The sequence below is a fragment of the Pelodiscus sinensis genome, chromosome 11, assembly GCF_052426305.1.
Source record: "Pelodiscus sinensis isolate ZL-2025 chromosome 11, ASM5242630v1, whole genome shotgun sequence".
Classification (NCBI taxonomy): Eukaryota; Metazoa; Chordata; order Testudines; family Trionychidae; genus Pelodiscus; species Pelodiscus sinensis.
Window position 1 is genome coordinate 4,232,539 of NC_143062.1, and position 23,256 is coordinate 4,255,794.

At 44.0% G+C, this 23,256-nt stretch overlaps 1 protein-coding gene across 6 annotated transcripts in view; it reads left to right on the forward strand.

Annotated features, from left to right (window-relative positions):
- Positions 1–23,256, forward strand: part of RAF1 (Raf-1 proto-oncogene, serine/threonine kinase) — an 85,427-nt gene that overhangs the window by 49,246 nt on the left and 12,925 nt on the right. For 5 of the 6 annotated variants that reach the window (XM_075939643.2, XM_075939645.2, XM_075939642.2 and 2 more), the window contains exons 9-14: positions 1,969–2,028; positions 5,678–5,705; positions 5,804–5,931; positions 12,686–12,803; positions 21,838–21,922; positions 22,817–22,993. In XM_075939643.2, the coding sequence (XP_075795758.1) occupies positions 1,969–2,028; positions 5,678–5,705; positions 5,804–5,931; positions 12,686–12,803; positions 21,838–21,922; positions 22,817–22,993 (596 nt within the window). The remainder of the gene's footprint in view (positions 1–1,968; positions 2,029–5,677; positions 5,706–5,803; positions 5,932–12,685; positions 12,804–21,837; positions 21,923–22,816; positions 22,994–23,256) is intronic. The other variant, XM_075939646.2, reaches the window with a different exon arrangement.

Genomic DNA, 23,256 nt, shown 5'->3' on the forward strand with positions numbered 1-23,256 from the left:
TGGTCCGGTGGGCTCTCTACCTTTTCTATCAAAGTCCATGTGGCATCACTCTCCGCCTTCCATGTTGGGTCGGCAGGAGTCTCTCTATTCTCTGACCCTGTGGTCCAAAGGTTCCTTAAGGGTTTGGATAAGTTGAACCCCTCGGTTAGACCCCCTCTCCCCGCTTGGGACCTTAACCTCGTGTTGTCTAGACTTGTGTCGTACCCCCTTTGAGCCGCTGGCCACGTACTCTTTGAAGCACCTCTCTGTGAAGGTTGTGTTCATTGTAGCCTTTACGTACATTGTAGCCTTTACGACCCTCGCTGGGTCTCTCCGAGCTGAGGGCGTTAACTGTAAACCCTCCCTACCTAGTGTTCTCGAAGAATAATGTGAGGCTCCCTCCTCACCCGGCTTTTCTCCCTAAGGTGGTGTCACCGTTCCATCTGTCTCAAGAAATTTACCTCCCGGTTTTCTTTCCAAAGCCCCGTGCCTCTCCTAGGGAGCAAGTGCTCCACTCCCTAGATGCTAGGTGGGCATTAGCCTTCTATGTCAATAGAACGAAACCCTTTTGTAAGTCCACACAACTGTTCGTTGCTTTTTGCGGACAGAATGAAAGGACTCCCTATCTCGACCCAGAGGTTGTCCAGTTGGGTTGTGGGGTGTGTCAGGAAGTGTTATGTCCTGGCTGGGAAGGCCCCGCCCTAGGTTACAGCACATTCCACCAGGGCGCAGGCGTCCTCTGTAGCTTTTGGGGCACAGGTTCCAGTTTACTGAAATCTGCAGGGCAGTCACGTGGTTGTCGGTGCATATCTTTACGGCGCACTATGCGTTGACACAGCAGGCCAGGGAGGACGCAGGGTTGGGCTCTGCGGTCCTCAGCTCTGTGTTGTAAGTGTGTGTGTGTGTGTGTGTGTGTGTGTTTTTTCTCTGTACCACATTGTGTTCTGTTACTTGAATAAATATGTTTGGGTTGTTCAAGTTTCGTGGACTTCTCTTTCTGGGTGCTCCGAGCCCTCCTCCGTTAGGTGGGGTTGGCTTGGAAGTCACCTGATTTGAATGAACATGAGCAACCACTCGAAGAAGAAAAGAACGGTTATTTACCTGTAACTGTTGTTCTTCGAGATGTGTTGCTCATGTCCATTCGATTTTCCCCCCCTATCTCCCCTTCGTTGGAGCGTCCAGCAAGAAGGAACTGAGGTGGGGTAGCGCTGGCAGGGGTACTTATGCTCTGCCATAGCGGTGCCACTCCAGGGGGTGCCCTGCCGGTGCTACGGGTACCACTAGGGAAACCGCTCCGGAGACGTGGTGCATGCAGTGCACACCTGATTCGAATGGACATGAGCAACACATCTCGAAGAACAGGTAAGTAACTGTTCTTTTCCAGCTGGGCTTTATAGGGAAGTGCCTTTTCTTTTTTCTTTGGTTTCTTTGGGGACTGTCTCATTCTCTCTTCACAAAACCCCAGTGCTGATCATATTTATGTCACAAAATTACTCTGAGCAGTTTTACAAATAAGGAAATACATTTTACAGCCATCTATATACATTCACTCATAGTTGTGTAGTACACATGCTATGGTGGATACACTGTTATCTTTGTGTTTCATATACTGTCATGATGGAGATGCCACTTTTTCTCCCTTCTCTCCTTTTTAATATCTTAAAGGATTGTGCATGAAGTAGTGTAAATATCCAGTCTTCCAGAAACAAAGATGATGATATTTCTGGAAGGTGTTTCACACACTGTTGAATGGAAAAGACTGGCTTTTAATTAAGTAGTTTTCCAAGATATGGGCATTAATATGCTCACTGTAGATTAAAACTATACTTAATAGAAAGAAAAATATAACCTTGCACAGAGCTAATTAATTAAGCTGTTTTTTCTTTCCTCAAGTTCCTGATGGTTTCTGTTCTTCTATTCATTTATCTAAGCAACTGAAAACTATTTTTACACTTCCTCTATTCTTTATTTCTTATTGCTTTGTACTAGAACAACAGCCTGAGTGCTTCTCCCAGTTCCTGGTGCAGACGATTTTGTTTGAGGGGAAGAGTAGGTATTTTTCTTCATGCCTTTGCTTTCTTGCAATTAACAGGATTTGTAAGATTGTAAACCATAGTAATGACTAAGTGAAACGATTAATCTAAAATAGATTTAATAAAGATGTTGGTATGAAATGTTTGTTTTGGTACAATTCTAATATTTGAGTACAATAGTTGGAAGTGATACCTAGGCAGAATAGTTTCATGGGTTAAATTGATAATTCTGTAGAGAGTGAAATTCATCTTTTCTATAAGACTAATTACTTGAGCTGTTTTGCACCACAGAGGCATTGGCCCCACTATGTTTAAAATATTGCCTCAAAAGGTATCCTTTAAGGTACTGTTTGGTAGTTTTCTGAAATTTGGTTTGGTGAACTATAGTATGGACATACCCTGGTGATACAGCCAAGTGGAAGCCAAGATTAACTAAATAGTGTGCTAATGGAATCATAGTTTGAAGGCAGAAGGTACCGCCAGAGCACCTAATCTGATCTATATATCACCAGCTAACTACCCATCCAGCACTCATACATAAAGTCCAACAATCCTAATTAGACAAAGTATTGCAGCTAGGTATGTTAGAGATCCGTTATTTTAGTAACTGTGTAGTTGCAGCAGGTTTTAGCGGTTACATGGTTACTAAAATGTTTCCCGTGGGTAGGGCTGGCAGCCAGTGCGCTCCTGGCCCCGCTCCTGGGGAGCCCCCTGCTGCCCCACACGGTTGCCTTTGATACAGAAGCAACAGCGCAGGGTGGCAGTAGCTCCTGTGCGCAGGGGGCTCAGGCTCCCTGTGGACCAGGGGTGGGCAATAATTTTTGACCGGGGGTCACTTCAGAAATTTTTGAAGTGGCCCCGGGTCGCCCCAGAAGGGGCAGGGCATCAGGCGGAAGGGGTGGCATCTTCCGTGCTTCCCCACCCACAGACCCGTGCGTGCGCAGCTGGCGCCCCCCCCCCCCGCCTCCCCCCAAGAGAACTGCCGGAACAGCTGGCAGTTCCCTCTAGGTATCCATGAATCTGGCGGTATGAGGAAACTTTGCTTGTTCCCTCCTGCTGCCCCCGGGTCAATGAGGGCCTGGGGAGGGGGAGCACATGAAGTCTCTCACTTCCTGCCTCCGCCCTGCAAGGAGCCTTCTAAGTGCTGTTCAGTCCTTGCAGGGTGGGGGCAGGGCAGGAGGAAACTTCGCGCGTTCTCCCCTAACTCCCAGGCCCTGACTGGCCTGGGGACGGGGGGAGCAGCAGGACCTCTGCAGGCCAGATCTGGCCCACGGAGGCCCTTTTGCTCACCCCTGCTGTGGACAGCGAGTGCTCCAGCATCTTACCTCAACCCCCCCCCAGAGGCAGCAGCGTGGGGTGGAGGGAGCAAGCGGCTTGGCAAAGCCAGTGCTTGTGATACAGAGGCAGCAAGGGGGGAAAGTGTGTTTACTTTGAATTAATCAATAAGCCCCAGGCCTATCGGTTAATCATTTAAACATCTAAACCCTAACATCCCTAATTGGAGCCCACTGGAGAGTATACCATTATGTGTTATAGCCAGAGAATAGGTGGGATTGAGATGCACTAGTACCCACACCCTTCATAGTGGCAGGGAAATAAGTAGCATGTACTCAGATAATCTTGCCAGGTAAGCCACCTTGCACTGCTTGTACTTTGCATAAAGATTAGGTGTAAATGACAAATTATAGTTTTGGTGTACATGTAGGACCTTCCTGGTCTGGCATCCTCAGGACCTGAGCCGTGCCAAATCACAGAGGGAAGGTCAAGGCTTCCCTCCTGGCTGCAGCCCTGTTCCCTTCCAGCCCCACTGCCCCCAGGCCTACTAGTACTGCGTTCCTGCCTGTGCTCCTCACAGTTCTGGGAGCGCTAGGTCTGCTGTCTCTGGCCCCAGCGGATTTGTGCTCACGCTACCCGCTATGCCAAACCTGGCTGGGGCTGCCTCTGGCCTAAGGAAGGCTGCATTCCCCACTTGGTCGGGGCCGTGCTCCTGGGTGCCTGCTCCACTGCCTGTGGCCCAAGTGGGCGAGCAGGGCTCCACTGCACCAGCCCGCTGCCGACAGGACTGTGCTCCCCGCTGTCAGTTCAGCCCCTGAACCTGGCCAGCTGAGATTCTCTGATCCAGCAGTATCTGTGGTCCTACCGGACCAGAGAGTACCAGATTTTAGGGGTTTATACTGTATGTGTGCATCAGCGGTGGTTAGTATTTTCCCTTTAGCCTAAATTACTATTACAAAAAATAGATATGAAGAAGTGATTCCCCCCTGCCCCCGAGATATCAGTTGTGTGTATATGTGAATATAAAAATATAACTTCTTTTGAAATGGCTTTTTTCAAAGTAGGTGACTTTCAACTCATTTGACTGAGAACCAGTGATAGCAGCCCAGGACTGTAATCTGACTGCAGATTCTTTTAAAATTTTCTGTTGTATCTGTTCTAGAACAGGAACTATAATGCAAGAGTGCCTCAAATTTGTGCATATTTTAATCTTCTGAAGATTAACGCGAAGAAGCACAACAGGAATGTAGAATCAGAACATTCTCAAACACAGGTTATGGGTCAAAGTTTATCATACTAGCCATGGCCGCATACTTTTCTAAATGAGTCTTTAAAAATGAGGAGTTTACCTTAATAGTTAGCATGGGTCATTCATAAGCCTTCACAAAGGGTGTTCTGCCCCACCGTGAAATCTAAATGTCATCTATGGATAGTTTGCTGGAAGATTTGAATTGACTTACATTAACTCTTTATCGTATTTTACATTTCTGTCGTGCATGTTTTTGCTTTGTGTAGTTACTCAGCTGTTTTGCTTTTCTCGTACTTAGTTTTGGATATGATTTAGTAGAGGGAACAAGTTGTAAATTTTTTTTTTCTAGAACTGACTTTTTGTGCATGACTATAGAATTAAGTGCTATAAAGTTTGTGTGGCATGAGGGGAAGGGAAGAGAAAGGCCAACTCTAGTGCACTGCAACAACCTAATTTTAGCCTATTTGTAGAGTTGTATTTTGGTCACAGATGTAAATCACATGAGAATTTATTTATTTTGTTGTCTGAATACAAATCTCCTCTTTTGCAGTCTCACATGGTACAGTGGGCGTATATACTTTCAGAGTGTCTAACAATATTCCCCTTTATTTGTATAAGGAATCTCTCTGTGCCAAAATAATAATGAATTTCTAAATGCACTCACTAGACCACATAGTAATCTGTACCATGGTAGGAAGATATGCGTGCCTATCTGAAATTCAGGGATGCATAAAAGTTTCGCAGGACAGTGTTAAGTTAAAAACCTTCTTAGTATTTTCTTTGCCAAGGAGACTTTTATTCAGCAAGAGTCATTGTATGGCAATATAATTTAACTTTCCCATGAAAATTAAGTAAATAAATTGTGCAGGCCAGGATGAAAAGGGAGAAAACTAGATGTTTTCAACAGGTAACAGGAGGATCCTTAAATTATTTCTAAAATATTCAAACCATTCTCTTTTGGAAGATACAGGCCACTAATTTGGTGTCCTGAATCACAGCTCTTTAGCACCATTTCATGGGTGATCTACGTTTCTTGATGACTGATTTCCAGACCTCCTTTTATCCCATCCCCCACGCTCTGACACCTTACTGAAGTGTTCATTTTTAAAAAAATAATTTATTTTCTTTCTCCTGTTTTTAGGATGCAATTAGAACTCACAGTGAGTCAGGTAATGTTTTAATACATAAAATAATTAGAATTCATTCTTTTACTCTACGTTTACTTTCCTCTTGTTTCTAATTTCCTGTATTGTTTTTGTGAATTAAGCTTCACCATCAGCTCTGTCTGGAAGTCCCAACAATGTGAGCCCAACTGGCTGGTCTCAACCCAAAACCCCAGCGCCAACCCAAAGAGAGAGAGCTCCTGGATCCAACACACAAGAAAAAAACAAAATTGTGAGTACTGTAGTATTTGTTTTTAGACTAATCATGAAGGAGAAAAAGGGAATTTGGGACAAAATTCCAGTTGTTGAAGGACATAAGCTTGTGGTAGAGCATACAGAACATTCCCAATAGTTTGTGTTGAAAAGAGATAAGACTTGTACTTTAAAGCCCCTAACAAGTCACTGAGTAACTTGAGTTTTACATCCCACCTTAAAATGTTTGTGGTATGGATTCAAGGGCCATATATTTTTGAAAGATAATAGATTTTGAAGATTGATGTTGTTTATATCTTCATTTGAAACTCACTGCCATAGCTTTCATTGAAAAGTTATGTTAAGTGTTTGTTCCTTTCGTGATCACTGGTTAAATGAAATTTTTATGAACATTGAATTGAACAAAATGCAAGTGTTCTTTTAAAATCCTGGTCTGGTAGTTTAGGCCTCAGATTTTCATTTTTCTTGCCTAAGTGTTCCTGAAATAAATCCCTGTAATTCTGAGGCTATGTCTACAGACCTGCTGCAGCTGCATTACTTTGCTGATTGGAGAGAGCTCTCGCATCCGTATAATTAAACCATGTCAACAAGCAGTAGTAGCTATGTTGGTGGCAGAGCATCTCCTGATCTCCTGCATGCATAGCGCTGTCCATAGGCCCACGGTTCCTAGCTGCCACAACCACCATTATACATGGGGATGTTAGCCTCCCCCTCAGATAGAGGCAGCAGCGGAGGGGGCAGGCAGCTCTGTGGGAGCTGGTACGCACAGGAAACCAGCTTTCAAGCTGGCTTCCTGCACTTATGGGCACCTGAAGAACCACCTCTCCTAACCCCTCCCTTGCTGTTGCCGCAGGGTGGGGGCCAGGTAGGAGCCAGCTTAAAAGCTGTCGTATAAGTATCAGAGGCAGCAACACCGGGAGGAGGGAGGGGGAGATGGTACGTGTGGGAAGCCAGCTTTCAAGACCGCTCCCTGCACATAATGGCTCCGTGGATCTGCCCTCCCCCCCTTCCCTGAGTTGCTGCCTCTGTATCAGAGGCAGTGGAGGGGTGAAGGAAGCAGTGGCTCCCACCTCCCTCCTAGCCCCACCACGTGCAAACGTGTAACTGCTAAAAAATTCAGCTGTTACAAATTTACAAAAAACCACAGTTGATAACATCTCTACTACTGTGGCTGGAGCCCTGAGCCCTTTCAAATGGCCCAGAGTCCCAGACAGCATGTGCCAGGCAGCGCTGAAGGGCTGGCTGGGGGAGGCTAGCCCCACCTTTTCTGACTGAGGCCACATTCCTTTTGGGTCCCTCAGTGCCCCCTGCTCCCCCCAAAAAATCTTGCCCAGGGCCCAGCAAAGTCTGTCAGCCGCCCATCACTAGCACTTTCATCAGGAAAACTTATGCCCATCGTGGTGTGATTGTTGACAAATTGACAGTTTCACTGGTTTAATCGTGGTATTCCTGGCTTGTGTGAGAGAATGATAATGATGTTCTTCTTCGAGTAGTGTCCCCATGGGTGCTCCATTCTGGGTGCTGGTGCGTCCTCACACCGGTGGCAAAGGGTTTTTCTAGCAGTGTGCGCCACACCACACGTGCACTGTGGCGCCCCCTCGTGCAGTTGGTGTTTGTTAGGTGCACGCACGATGCGGCCCCTCAGTTTCTTCCCTACCGTCCTCCGCAGCAGACGGAGCTTCTCTCCTTTCCGCCATTTCTATAGGAAAAACGGCAAAAAAAACTGTTATTTCCCCTTACTTTCCTCACATTTCCAAGTTTTAAGACCCCCTGATCTGACCCTATAGCTAACAAACAAACAAACAAACAAAATCTGTTGTCTTCAGCCCGCCACTTTTCACCACGCCTGATGCCAGGATGTCCCTGCTTCAAGAGGTGAGAGTCATGTCAGGATGCTATGCCCGTCTGATGGACACTCTGCATGCATAAAGTGTCTCAGAGAATCTCACCAGACACAAAAGTATCCTTATTGCTCTAAATTGATAGCCAGAGCACGCCACGACCGTACCAACAAGTTAAAAGGTCACTCCTACCACCTTCTGAGTACACACCACCTGCCTCAAAGCCAACTTATGAGCCAAAAGTTATGGACAAAACACGTCCCTGTATCTCTTCTGGCACATCTCTCTCGAAAACGAGACTGTCTCCAGCTCGATCCTTATCCTCAACACTGATAGCCTTGAAGGTCAGCACTGCGGACAGGCTGGTCATGGCATCACAAGCAGCACTGAAGCTTCTGCAATATTTACCTGAACACACGAGGCCCATCCTCCTCAACATTATGCAGGAGGGCCATACAATTTCTCGCACCACACTACAGTCCGCAGTGGATGTAGGAGACACAGCTGCATGCATATCGTGATGCGGAGAATATCCTGGCTCCAAGCATCAGGGGTCCTGAGGGATTTGCAGCAGAAGGTTTAAGATCTACCCTTCATTTAAAACCAATCTCTTTTGCTGCAAAAACCTAAGAAGTGCTTCATTTGATGAAGGACTCCCATACCTCCCTAAGGACCCTGGCGATGTACACCCCCCTCATTTAAGAGAGCCAGCTATGCCAGCTTCCAGGGAGCCATACAGACAGCAACCAAGGTATGACTTCTGACAGAAACAAAGGCCCCAATGACATAGGCCTTTAATGCCAGCAACAACGTCTAACAGTAGCAGCCCAACCTTCCACATCCAAGCAGCAAATTTGAAGGTTCGGTCAGGAGCTGGAGAGATACTTACCTTGTGGTCACACCATCGACCAATTATCCACAATTCAACCACCACCTCCACCCCTTTTTTCAACAGTGGGCTCAAATAACATCAGACAAATGGGTCCTAGAGCTCATCTGCCATGGTTACTCCATCCCGTTAATTTCTCGTCCCCCTACCCATTGTCCCACTCCGTTCCTCTTCAGGGGCCCCTCTCACAAGACCCTCCTCGAGGAAGAGGTGCTTCACTGCCTCGATTAGGCGCCATAGAACTGATACTAACAACATTCCATGGCTGAGAGTTCTACTCAACTTATTTTCTAACATAGAAAAAGAATGGAGGATGGAGGCCCATTCTGGATTTAAGGAAGCTCAATAAATACGTCACTTATCAAGGATTCAAGATGGTGATCCTAGCAACAATAATTCCAGCATTAGATCAAGGAGATTGGCTTTCAGCTCTCGACCTTCAAGATGCATATTTCCACATAACAATCCATCCTGCCCACAGGTGTTTTTTGCAATTCATGGTTGGCCATCACCATTACCAATATCAAGTGCTCCCTTTTGGTTTTTCAGCAGCTCCCAGAGCATTTTCCAAAACTAGCAGTCGTAGTGGCACGCCTGCATTGTCAGGGAGTCATAATATAATATTTCCATACTTAGACACCTGTCTCATAAAAGGCACATCCTTTCAAGAGACAAGGGACGTGATCAAGACTACCACGAACTTCCTGCTCCACCTTAGCTTCCATATAAACTACAAGAAATCCACGCTCCATCCCACTCATGTGCTCCTATAAACTCCAACGCTTATCGATACTGTCAAAGCTAAAGCAACTCTATCCACGTACAGATTTGACACCATATACAACCTCATAGCAATAGCACGGGCAACCCTTACCATGACAGAATGCCTAAATATCTTGGGCCACATGCCTGCCACAACCTACGTTGTCATGCTGGTGAGGCTCCACATAAGATGCCTTCAGTCTTGGCTCACCACACTTTACACCCTGTCCAGAGACCCGCTCTCCAAGTCAGTTACTATACCCCTATGGGTCCTCAGTTCCTTGCACTGGTGGATGAATCCACACAACGTCTTAACTGGAGTTCCATTCCATCATCTGATCCCTACACTTACCATGATAACCAATGCATCACTCATGGGATGGGGTGCCCATCTAGGAACCCTCACGGCTCAATGCAAATGGTCCTTTACAGAGCAAATGCTCCATATTAACCTTTTAGAACGGGGAGCGGTGCGGTATGCATGCCAGCATTTCCTACACCACATAGTGCTCAAGACTATCAACATTATGGCAGACAACACCACTTGCACGTATTATATCAATTGGCAAGGCGGTGCACGATCCCTTTCCCCATGTACGGAAGCTCTCAAACTATGAAATTGGTGCCTTGCACACCAGATTACCCCGATGCCACTTACCTCCTAAGGGTGCTAAATACAGCAGATGCCCTCAGCCACAAGTTCTATGACTGGCATGAATCGGAGATAGGCACACAAGCCCTCAATTACATGTTCTGCCAATGGGGTCAGCCAAACACAGACCTCTTCATGACCAGGAACAATTGCAAATGCCACCTTTACTGCCCCAGAACAGCCTTAGGGAAGTACTTCCTTGGGGATGCTTTCTTCATCAAATGGGACGCACTGCTCCTCTACGTGTACCCACCCCGCCCATGCTTCACAGGGTCATAATCAAATTCAGAGTAGAACGAGCTTGCGTGATTCTCATCGCACCAGCGTGATCGAGACAGACATGGTATCCTTACCTCCATAGAATGACAGTAATGGATCCATACGCTTTTCCACTTCAACACAATCTTCTCTCGCAGAATCACGGCGCAATTCTCCATCCTGAACCGCACAAACTCCACCTCCACGCCTAGCTCCTTCATGGCTCCAGGATGCTTAAAACCCCAGCTCAGAAAGAGTAAAACATATATTAATAAACAGCACACCCTTAACGTCCGTAGAGGACTCGCATTCTACATTGATTTTACGAGAGCCTGGCGAATATCTACTCGACTCTTCTTATCCTTCATGGATAGACATCTGTCAGGGATGGTGTAGGTGGAGCTTGGTCCTGCCTTGAGGGCAGGGGGCTGGACTCGATGACCTCTTGAGGTCCCTTCCAGTCCTATTATTCTATGATTCTATGATCCAAAGGACAGAGACTATCTCTTATCAGATGATCTCCAAGTGGATCTCTCATGCATCCACAAATGCTACACCATCCACAACAAAGAACCACCTGGCACTATCACTGCCGATTCCACTAGGGCCATGTCCTCTACAACTGCCTTCCTCAAGAATGTACCTCTCCAGGACATTTGCAACGCAGCCACTTGGTCATCAGACCACACATTTGCACAACATTCTGCTCTGGCTTCCTTCATTGCTTCATCCATCGCTGTGGGACAAGCAGCATTGTCCTTGGTGATAACGACATGGCTCCAAACCCGCCTCCTCAAGCTGACTACTGCTTTATAGTCACCCAAAATAGAGCACCCCCAGGGAGACTACTTGAAGAAGAAGAGAGAGTTACTCACCTTGTGCAGTAACGGTGGTTCTTCGAGATGTGTCCCAATGGGTGCTCCACTACCCTTCCTCCTTTCCCTGCTTTGATGCCCCGTGCTCTATTAGCATGGGTAGAGAAGGAACAGAGGGGCCATGCCCCGCACACGCCTAACAGACACTAATGGCACGAGGGGGTGCTTCAGTATATGCACGGCGTGGCGGACACTGCTAGAAAAATTTCCAGTTGCTTGCGCAAGACCGCACCAACACCCAAAGTAGAACACCCATGGGGACACACATCTTGGAGAACCACCGTTACTGCACAAGGTGAGTAACGCTCTCTTCTCATGCCCTGCTCTTGGGAAGTGTTTTTGTTCCCTCTTTGTGAAATCTGGTCTCTTGTGTATTTTTACCCTATAATGTGGTTTAAAGGGAAAGTCCAGCATTTCTCAAAATGCGGCTTCTTCCCCAAAAAAGGGTTATGGGGGGGGGGGGGTTTCACGGTTTTGCAACCCTTCAGAGCTGGGTAACTGTAGCGCAGTGGCTGTTGGCCAGGTGCACAGCTCTGAAGGCATTGCCCCACCAGCTGAGCAGAAAAGTAAAGGAGGCAGTACCATACCGTGCCACCCTTTCCACTGCACTGCTGCCATCAGTATTGGGTTAGGACCCCTACTTTTACAACACTGTGAAATTTCAGATTTAAGTATCTGAAATAATGACATTTATTATTTTTAAAATCCCGTGACTGTGATTTTGACCAAAATGGACCATGAATTTGGTAGTCCCTTTGAAATACACTTAATAAACATTTACACATTATTCAGGAGTATTTTTAATCTGTAATTGCTCTCTTAATTTTTAAGAAATTGATAGGGTTTTTAAACATTACATTTCATTAATTTAAAAAAAAATCCATGCTCAGTTGACTTTGAAGATCTGATATCACAGGTTTGCTTTTCTCCTGCAACAGCTGATACCATAAACATCTAAAATCATCTATGAAAACGTTGTCTACCTGACTTTGGTGTTGAGATTATCGGCTGTTGTAAGAAAATCACTGAATCCTGAAATAGGTCCTGAAAAGAAAATGGAGGAACAAACTTGTATGTGTTGAGAATACAAGATAACATATTAACACTTGACTTTTATTATAGTCAAAGATCACCCAGAGCAGTGTTTCTGAAAGTGCTCTGCAAAACCACTTCGAGAAACACACTAACTGGCCGCCGTGATTTGTTTATTTACTGGCGCTGCGGCCAAGGTTCCGTGGCCGCTGTGCCAGTAAATAAACAAACAAGGGCGGCCAGTTAGTGTGTTTCTCGAAGTGGTTTCAAGGAGCACTTGTAGAAACACTGACCCAAAGTATAGCAATTCTGAAGTTCATCTTTTTAAGAGAATATCAATCATTTGAATGTTTTTAGGTACAATCCTTGAAACATATTATCCAGGTAGCTAGCCATGTTACACTTAGGACAGCTGTCCAAAATGGTTGACATACTTGTATGTTAAATATGTATTTGTGTTCCAGAGACCTCGTGGACAGAGGGATTCAAGTTATTATTGGGAAATAGAAGCAAGTGAAGTTATGCTTTCTACCAGAATAGGGTCAGGTTCCTTTGGGACTGTTTACAAAGGCAAATGGCATGGTAGGTACTGAACACTAGTTTAGTTTTGTATTTTTTTAATGTTGATACTATAAAATGGCAGCTGTCCAGATGAAGATAACTCTGTAATAACACTCGGCACTGTTAGTATTTTGGTCTGTAGATGTGTGCGTATATATTTTTGTTTGGTAGCTGGGGAAATGGAGGCACAGTAAAGTCATAACTTTTCAGTGAGCACATAGCAAGTCCAGGGCAGAACTGGGAATAGAATCTAAATCTCACAGCTACATCTTATGTTAAATATACTAGAATAGACTTGCCTTACTAGCTTCAATCTAACATTCTATGCAATAGTTTTATTCCTGAAAAATATATTTAGTCACTAGCAATGGAGTTTGTGTAAAGAAACAAAGCATATCCTGATGCTAAAGACACTAATCTAAATGAATTTTCACCCACTGAGTTTTAATTAGCATAGTCACTTTATGATCTCAGAAAAAGGAAACACGTGTCTGCAAATGGAATTTGGATGTGGATGGGGAAAAAAATCCGTTTTACATGAGCTGTACTATACAGTGCATAAAATTGCCTATAATACTTGTAGAGGTGGTGGGGCAGAAGGAAGTCCGACAGTTCCTCTGCCGGGCTAAGAGTATGGTTGGGTAGATATCTGGAGGCCTATATTCGCTGCCCCCTGCCTAAAAGACTATCTTATTTGCAACTGTCAAATCAATTTAGGCCTCATGTAGGGCAATTTTTATTTGTTAGTTTTTAAAATAAGATGAATAGCATTTTTCCCCATAGTCCAAACAAAAATTAGATTGAAAATATTTTCAAAGGAAAAATATTCAAAGTATATTTTACAGCTCAAATGTTGCATCATCATCAGTGAACACTAAACAAGAAAACTGATTAGCAGTTGGTTATAAATGATTAATTTTCATTGTCCAAATCAAGTGAAAAATAGATGCAAAACATTATAACTGGGGGAAAAGACAAATTTTAAAAAATCCTTCAATGTACAATTTTATTAAGACTGCTTTTACTTTTGTCTGTTTGGCATTTTCCCTTCACTGAGTTTATTTCATGGACCAGATTTTCAAGAAGTTTGGTTTTGTGATTGTATACGTTAAATATATACAGTTGGGTGTACACAATATGAGTAAAGTTGTGCATGCAGTTAATAATTGTATAACCATAAATGATTGTTTTTATGCTCATTGCCTAATGCGAGTCTTACGCTTGTGCTAGCTGCATGAGAAAATTTGCCCCGTTTTTAATAGACTGTGGAAGTGCCTATCAACTAGTCGATGGAAATTCCATCGACTACTCGACTAGTAAATTACTCAGTATTTAACATCCTTACTCCCACATAGCCCAGACAGATATGACACCCTTACCTGTAACAACTGACATTATGTCCATGGATGACATTTCAGGTACGTCTATATAGTAGGGCAAAACTTGAATTAAGCTATGCAACTTGAGCTATGTCAGTTGCATAGCTAAATTTGAAATAGTTTAATTCAGCTTTTGGTGCTGTCTACACAGCAGGAAGTCGAAGGAAGAGCATTCTTCCTTCGACTTCCCTTACTCATAAAATGAGGGTTACAGGAGTCAGTAAGAAGTCTTCCAGCTAGACATTATTTCGAAATAATGGCTTGCAGTATAGATACACTCTTTGTATTACGAAATAACGTTGCTTTGAACACATATAGCCTTCCAGTCACTCCCCATCTTATGTTACAGAAGAGGTTCACTCTCCATTCTAGCCTGTGTCTTCTGCAACTCAGAGGTCCAGCACACAAAGGTATCTTGTTCTGAGTAGGCACAGGAGTGCTATTACATAGTCAGAAAGGAACAAGTCATCTTACTTGTCTACAAAAAATGGAAGAGATTCCAGATCTGGTGCCAACCTGAAGGATAACTGCCTAATGCTGCCACCTACTACTAGTCCTGGAGTACCTGTTGGCTTTCAAGAAACCCAGACTGTCTATTCATTTAGCTGCAGTTGTGACCTTTTACCATCATGTAGAAGGTTACTCAGTCTTCTCCCATATGACTATAAAGAGATTTCTCAAGGGCATAGTAAGCCTCTTCCCACAACCTAGATTTCACACTTCTTAATGGGATTTCAACTTAGTGCTAAAAGGGTTGAGACTGCCATCATTTGAACCTATGACCACTTGTTAATTAACTCACCTTTCCATGAAGATGTCATTCCTCATCATCTCTTCTGTAAAGAAGAGAGAGGAAATAACATCTTTTATGGTTCATTCCCCTTTCACTGTGTTCTTCCCTAACAAGTTCATGATTAAACTACATCTGAAGTTTACTCTCAATAACTTCTTCATTTCACATGAAGCACCTTATTCACATTTCAGTCTTTTGTCCAAAACCTCATCAGGATAATGGGGAATCTATCCTTCATATGCTCAATGTGATGAGAATGTTGGCCTTTTATTGGACAGGACAACAGTCCTCAGAAAGTCTCCAAGAAACTTCCTCTCTGTCATAGGTAAATCAAACGTAAAGCCATTTTAGCTCAAATCTCAAAGCGGACCATGAGCTGTATTAAATTCTTACCAGTTGCATCGTATAACACTCATATCTTCAATATGTATTCGAGGGTACTGAGGGAGTTGGAAAATGTTATTGCAGAGCCTCTGGCCATTATCTTTGAAAACTCCTGGAGATCGGAAGAGATGCCAGATGACTGGAAAGAGGCAAATGTAGTACCCATCTTTAAAAAAAGGAAGAAGGACAATCTAAGGAACTACAGGCAAGTCTGCCTTACCGAAGTTCCTGGAAAAATCAAGGAAGGGATCCTCAAGGAATCTATTCTGAAGCACTTGGAAGAGGGAAATGTGATCAGGAATAGTCAACATGGAATCACCAAGGGCAAGTCGTGCCTGACCAATCTGATTAGCTTCTATGATGAGGTAACGGGCTCTGCGGACATGAGGAAATCAGTGGATGTGACCTACCTTGATTTTAGCAAAGCTTTTGATACAGTCTCCCACAATATTCTTGCCAGCAAGTTAAGGAAATATGGATTGGATAAATGGACTGTAAGATGGATAGAAAGCTGGCTACGTTGTCAGGCCCAGCAGGTAGCAATCAATGGCTTGATGTCTGGTTGGTGGTTGGTTTAAAGTGGAGTGCCCCAAGGTTCGGTTCTGACATCTTCATTAATGACCTGAATGAGGGGATGGATTGCAAGTTTGTGGATGACACTAAGCTAGGAGGAGAGGTGCATATGTTGGAGGACAGGGATATGGTCCAGAGTGACCCAGAAAGATTAGAGGATTGAGCCAAAAGAAATCTGTTGAGGTTCCAAAAAGCAACAAGTGCAGAGTCCTGTACTTGGGACGGAAGAATCTAAAGCATTGTTACAGGCTGGGGACCAACTAGCTAGATACGGTTCAGCAGAAAAGCACCTGGGGATTAGTGGATGAGAAGCTGGATGAGAGTCAATAGTGTGCCCCTGTAGCTAAGAAGGTTAATTGCATATTAGGGTGCATTAGGAGGAGCATTGCCAGCAGATCTAGAGAAGTGAGTATTCCCTTTTACTCAGCACTAGTGAGGCCACATCGGGAATATTGCATCCAATTCTGCCCCCTACTACAGAAAGGATATGGATGCATTGGGGAGGGAAGGCAACCAAAATGATTGCTGGAGCACTGGACCTATGAGGAGAGGCTGAGTGATCTGCTGGGCTTCTTTAGTCTGCAGAAGCGAAGAGTGAGGGGAGATTTGATAGCAGCCTTCCACTTCCTGAAGGGAGATTCCAGAGAGGATGGAGAGAGGCTGTTCTCAGCCGTGAAGGATGGCAGAACAAGGAGCAATGGTCTCAAGTTACAGTAGGGGAGGTCTAGGTTAGATATTAGGAAAAACTTTCACTAGGAGGTTGGTGAAGTACTGGAATGGGCTACCTAGGGAGGTGGTGAAATCTCTGTCCCTAGACATTAAGTCCCCGCTTGACAAAGCCCTGGCTGGGATGATTTAGTTGGGGTTGGACCTGCTTTGGCCAAGGAGCTGGACTGGATGACCTCCTGAGGTCTCTTGCAGCCCTATGATTCTATGATATACACATCTTCTGTGAGGTCGGTCTCCTTGTTTGTCTTCTCCAAGAATATCCATATGTCTGAAATCTGCAGAGCAGCTCCTTGGACATGTGCACATACTTTCACAGAACACTATGCTATTCTGGGGGGATTTGGCTTCAGATGCCAAATTTGGAGCCACAATACTGAAGCCAGTGGTGGGCACTGCTTAGGAGTCACCTACAGTGAAGTACCCATAGGAACAGTACTCAAAGAAGAAGTTCCTTTATGCAATAACAATGGTTCTTCAAGATGTGTCGTCCTGTGAGTTCTGCATGAGGCTCTTTCATCCCCTCTGCCCCAGAGTTCTTGTCATTGACTCTGTGGTAAAGAAACTCAGGGTTTCCCTTGCACAATGGCTAGCTTCATGATAGGGGTGAGGAGCGGCGTATGTGCGGGCAGGACACGCAGTTTCCAAAGTTCTCTGATCAGCAGTGCAGGGATGTGGCCACCCATATGAGGACACATCTCAGAGAATCATTGTTACTGCACTAGATGAGTAACTTCTTTTGCCCTTAGTCCCACATAGCCTTTCTTGGATAGTGGAGCAAGAGGTTGGATGGTAATAGAAAACAAGCTACTGCTTCTAGTTACAGAAGCACAAAGATCTCCTGGATGTCTGACTAAAAAGACTCCCAAGAAATAATGTACCTGTTGGAGCTGTGAGTTTAATCTCCACACACGCCCCCTTCCGATTCCAAAAAAAGCCGATCGAAATCTTAAGGTTACCAGAATGAAATGAGGGTTGGGGGTGTGAAGAAGAATTCAAATCTTGTGCTCTCATGCGGCACTAGGAAGGACGAGGAGGCAGTGCAGATGCCTTCTTGGAAGCCTGAATCAAAGAGAAAAAACAGGACTAACAAGATGGTTTATTAGGTGATGAGCTTTCGTGGGCCAGACCCACTTCCTCAGATCAAATAGTGGAAGAAAATTGTCTCAACCATATATACCAAAGGATACAAATAAAAAAATGAACACCTATGAAAAGGACAAATCAAATTTCAGAACAGATGGAAGATGGGGGGAGGGAGGTAAATGTCTGAGAGCTAATGATATTAGAGGTGATAATTGGGGAAGCTCTCTTTGTAATGGGTAAGATAATTAGAGTCTTTATTCAAACTTAAGTTTAAAGTGTCGAATTTAAGCATGAATGACAGTTCAGAAGATTCTCTTTCAAGTGTAGTCTTAAAAGGCCTTTGAAGCAGGATGCAGGTAATCAAGTCGTTGAGACAATGTCCTTGCTGGTTGAAATGGCAAGAAACTGTTTTTTCTTTGTGATCCTGTCTGATATCTGTTTTGTGGGCATTGATCCTTTGGCAAAGTGTCTGAGACGTTTGTCCAATGTACATAGCAGACGGACACTTTCGGCACATGATAGCATAAATTATATTTCTGGATGCGCAGGAATATGTGTTCTTGATCTTATAACTCACTTGGTTAGGTCCAATGATGGTATCAGCAGAGTGAATATGTGGACAAAGCTGGCAACGGGGTTTGTTGCAAGGGAAGGTACCAGGGTTGGTATTAGTGTGGTATGTCCTGTGGTTGTTGGTAAGAATCATCTAGAGGTTAGGTGGTTGTCTATAGGAGACTATGGGTCTGTCTCCCAGAGCCTCTCGGAGTTTAGTAGGGCCTCGTGAGAGGATTTCTACTTTGATATCAATATTCCCACAGAATTGGGAATAAATTTAGGAGCAAGAATGAACAAACATTTTGTACAGAGACTCCATTGTGAAGCCAGGTTATTGTTCCGAACTGAATCTGTTAGTAATAGTATATAATGGTTGCCCTGTTTCTCTACTATATATTTGAGAGAGATTGTCTGTTCAAGAACTCCTTATAAATGGAAAGAGCTAGGACCACCAAATTCAGTATACAGCTTCTTCTTATCCTTCCTTACAGCTTCTTCCCCAGGCACCCTAAAGTCTTCCCCTCTCCAGATTCATGTGGGGACATTGATGGCTGTTCATCTACATCCGGATATAAGGGGAAAGTACAGTTTGCTGCATTCTTCACTCTGGCTGGGAAGCGTAGAGGGCAGACAAGTTGTGCACTTTGCTCTCGCTCTCTGACAGGGAGAGGAAGGGGAAGAGCAAGCAGTCCTGATACAAATCTGAGGGGGAAGGCACTTTGCACGCTTCCTCCCTCCCCCCCACACTGCCCTCCCACCACCTGTCACCTCCCACCATCCAGGCTCCTGCCCACCTCACAACCCTGATTCATTCACCCCTCTTATCCCAGCCCCTTCCCTTGAGCCCCTCCTTAATAGTACTATATGTATGAGAGGAGGACAAAGGAAAAAGGGGGCTGATTGGAGCCTGTTAAAGCCCCCATTGGGGTTCTATACAAAAAAGCTCTGGTAGCAGTAGATATTGCTCCAGTCCAGTAGCTAATTCAGAAGTAAAGAAAAGTTAAGTAGAGAAGATGGTCAGCCAACACATTGATTATTTGTGTTGTATCCCTTTCCACTGGTTTTTGTTTGTTTTGTTTTTTGTTTTTGCTTTATTTCTAGATTGAAGGCTCCTCAGACCAGCAGTTCTTCCTGTATGTTTATGTAGCATTTAGCAGAATGGGGCCCCACATGTGGGTGGGGCCTCTGATCACTACAATAATACAAATAATTATGATGATTTTAAATAACATACAGAACATAGAAAATATTATCAATATCCATTGCTATTCCTGCTGGGTAGTGCAAAAATTCTATTTTTTTCCTCTGAAATAACGGATCAGAATTTTGGCAGAGTAATCTTTTTATAAAGGCTCTGGAGAGAGAAATCATTACTCTACCATTATAATTTCAGATAAGCCTATGCCTAAAAGGACTTTGTTTAATGTAAACGGTTTGGCAATGTTAAATAGGAGTAACCATAAAATTGTGTGAGATGCTATAAACAGGCTTGTCATGAGGCAGGTCATTGGGTTTTCTTATATACAGACTAGCCCAGCCAGCTTCCCTGTAGTTCTGTTTGGCAAGAGGATTACAACCAATCTCACTCTCATGAAGCCCTGCCAATACAAAATTATTCCTATTAGTGTATTTTAATGTGTAATGTCCAGTCTAATGTTAAATGAGGGTAATTTTCACTGCTTACCTGGAGGGGCTAATAGTCCCTGTTTTAAAAATTCTTTCTGCCTAGGGATGTTAAATGGCATGTAATTGAATAGTTCTGTAACCGCATGAAATTTTAGCTGTTATACGACTGTTCAATAGTCCCTGAGACTGGGGTTGGTAGCCAGTGCGCTCCCTACCCCACTCCTGGGAACCCCCTGCCATCTTGCACTGCTACCCCTCAGAGGCAGCAGCACAGGATGACAGGCGGGAGTCATCCTATGAGGGGAGCTGGTTTAAAGACTGCCTTCCTGCGCAGCCCAGCTCCTTCCTGCCACCCCATGCAGCTGCCTCAGAGAGAGGTAGCAGCATATGTTGACAGCAGCCCCTGTCCATGGGGAAGGGAGGAGGTCCGAGCTTCCTGCGGACAGAGGCTGCTCCATGGCAGTAGCCTCTGTCCACAGGGAGCTCAAACCCTACCTCTCCCCCCCATACACATAGGGGCTGCTGCCACAGAGAAGCCTCTGTTTGTGGTGAGCCCAGGCCCACCATGGACAGAGGCTGCTTTGGAGCAGCCTCCCCTATTTCCCCCCACGCTGTTGCCTCTGATAGAGGCAGCAGCGCCGGGGGGACAGGGTAGGTGATGATACAGAGCTGATGTTGGGGGAAATCAGCTTTTAAGCTGGCTCCCCCCCCAGGACTGGCTCCTGCCAGCATCCCCCCGCTAACCCGGCCGCCTCTTTAGGAGGCAGCAAGTGGTGGGGCAGGCAGGTCTGCAGAGCCAGCTTAAAAGCCGGTTCCTCGCATGTATCGGCTCCCGCCTGCCCTCCTCCGCAGCACTTGGGAGGGAGGGGAGGAGATGGGAAGGGAAAGGAAAGCAGGTGGATCTGGTGCTCATGGGGAGCCAGTTTCTCATGAGCACTGGCTCCTGCTCTCTCCCCTGCCCCCGCCCCCACCCCCACTGTGTGTAGTTGACAAGATAAACTGATACGCACAGACTTATTGGTTAACTGTGTACTCATCTACACACTGACATCCCTACTTCTGATATTCGTTTGCTCAGCTTCGTACCATTATTATTATGCTTTTCTGAATCATATTCCTCTCTCTCTCTTTCTCTCTCTCTCTCTCTCTATTTACCCAGGTTATGTAATTGTAAATAGCTAACACTGGATACTAGTCCTCCTATACATAAACTGAGTAGCTGCTTAACTTTGGTTTTTGTTTATATTCCTTCATCAGATGTTCACTTCCAGTTAATTTGAATTTGCTTTTCAAATAATATTTTGCAATATGATTCATCATATAGTTAAAAACTGCTGAGCTATTATGCTTCCTTTGTCCACTAACTGTAATTTACACTTTTAACTCATTCGGTTTATTCTGCTGTGCTCTAGACACATTTTGAGGGAATAACAAGCTAATTCTATAAATTTAGTAGAAAAGGTATTTCTGTGTACTAAAACTGAGAAGAGAATTTGGGTTACTATTGGAAATCTGTCAAATACAGTGGATACTATGTTTGATACAATGTGCGGAGGATGTGTTTTCCCCCAAATAACTCTTAATTAACAAAGCTTTTACTGTATATTGCTTTTCTATCTGGCACTTTTTTACCAGAAAACTTTATTGTGGGCACTGCCAGGTGACGTCATCAGCAGGCACCACCTTCCCCCTTAATCTGCCTCGAGCTGCCTAACCCTTTGCTTGAATATCCAGCACATTCAATTAACCGGCAACTCTCATTCCCCATGAGTGTCAGATAACAAAGCTTTCACAATAATTCGTTTCCCCTAGATGATAACTAGATTGTACCTTCAGATTTCAGTATGTTAATTTTTAAGTGTAGAGGTGATAATGCTACTCTGTAAGACAGTGACAAGCATGTTGGTAACTTGTATGTTAAATATATTTGCAGGGGATGTAGCAGTAAAGATATTAAAGATTGTAAATCCAACCCCAGAACAGTTTCAGGCCTTCAGAAATGAAGTGGCTGTATTAAGGTGAGCTGATAACATGGATTTGCATAATTTTATATTTCTTCCTTTTCTAATAGTGTATATATCAGGTTTTATTTATTTTCTGTGTAGTAAATGGTACAGAGTTTTTTGTTATGGACTATACATTTACTGCCTTTTGAGTGTCACCATATCATATGGTGCAGGATAGTAAATGTACTAGTCAGTTTTGCGATCTTTAGAATTTTAAATACCTCATACATTATCCCTTGTACTCTTCTTTCTGAGCTAAATAATATTAATCTTTGTAAGCCCTGCTGTAATTTTTGTGTTATTCTCTGGAACTCTTCAGTCTCTTCAGTTCAGGTGAGTGATACTGCACAGATTATTTGATATGAAGGCGTGTTTTCTTTTTATAATGTTATAGTATTTTCTGTACTTTTAAAATCCATTCCCTAGTCAACTCTGGAAACCTCTTAGTTTAATAACTGTTTGCGCAGTGTCCACTGTCAGGTCTATCCATAATGAAGTAGGAATCCCACAATATATTTCATATATTTAGGAATAGCTATTTTTGCCTCCATGAATTGTTTTACACCACACAAGTTACATTTGTCTGCCATCATGCTATGAAATACTCCACTGTATTCAGAACGTTTAATGTCATCTGTAAACTACACTTTGACCTTTTGCTACTATTTCAATTAACTTTTTCTAAGTAATATAGAAGAGCATGATAATTTGCCTTTACAGATACTGTAGGAGTTAGATTCCGTCACTTTATACTTAAGTATTGTACTAACGTCCATACTCATGCTGTTCCAAGTTTGGGAGTACCTGTGGTACAGACCCTGGCAGGCGGAAGCAGAAACACGTTTTTCAGTGAAGGTAACAAATTTGTAAAAGATGGTTTTTTGTTCTTTCCATTTCTTTCATTAGGAAGACCCGGCATGTTAATATTTTGCTGTTCATGGGCTACATGACTAAAGATAATCTGGCTATTGTTACACAGTGGTGCGAAGGGAGCAGTTTGTATAAACACTTGCATGTACAAGAGACCAAGTTCCAAATGTTCCAGCTCATCGATATTGCCCGACAGACAGCACAAGGAATGGAGTGAGTAGGATTAAAAGTTGTGTATTCTGATCTACCAGTCTCTTTCAGGAACATCTGTTACATAAAAGAAACATTGTCCTAATGTGTGATAGATATTAAACTTCAGTTAGGAACAGCTTGGGAATGGAGATTTGTTTGTAATTTGGAACAGAACATTATCGTTCTTTCAAAAAATTACAAATGAACATTGACTTAAGTAAAGTTTCAAAGTCGTATTATGTAGCGCCTTCCCTTTGTTTAGTAATTAATGTTTAACTGCATAC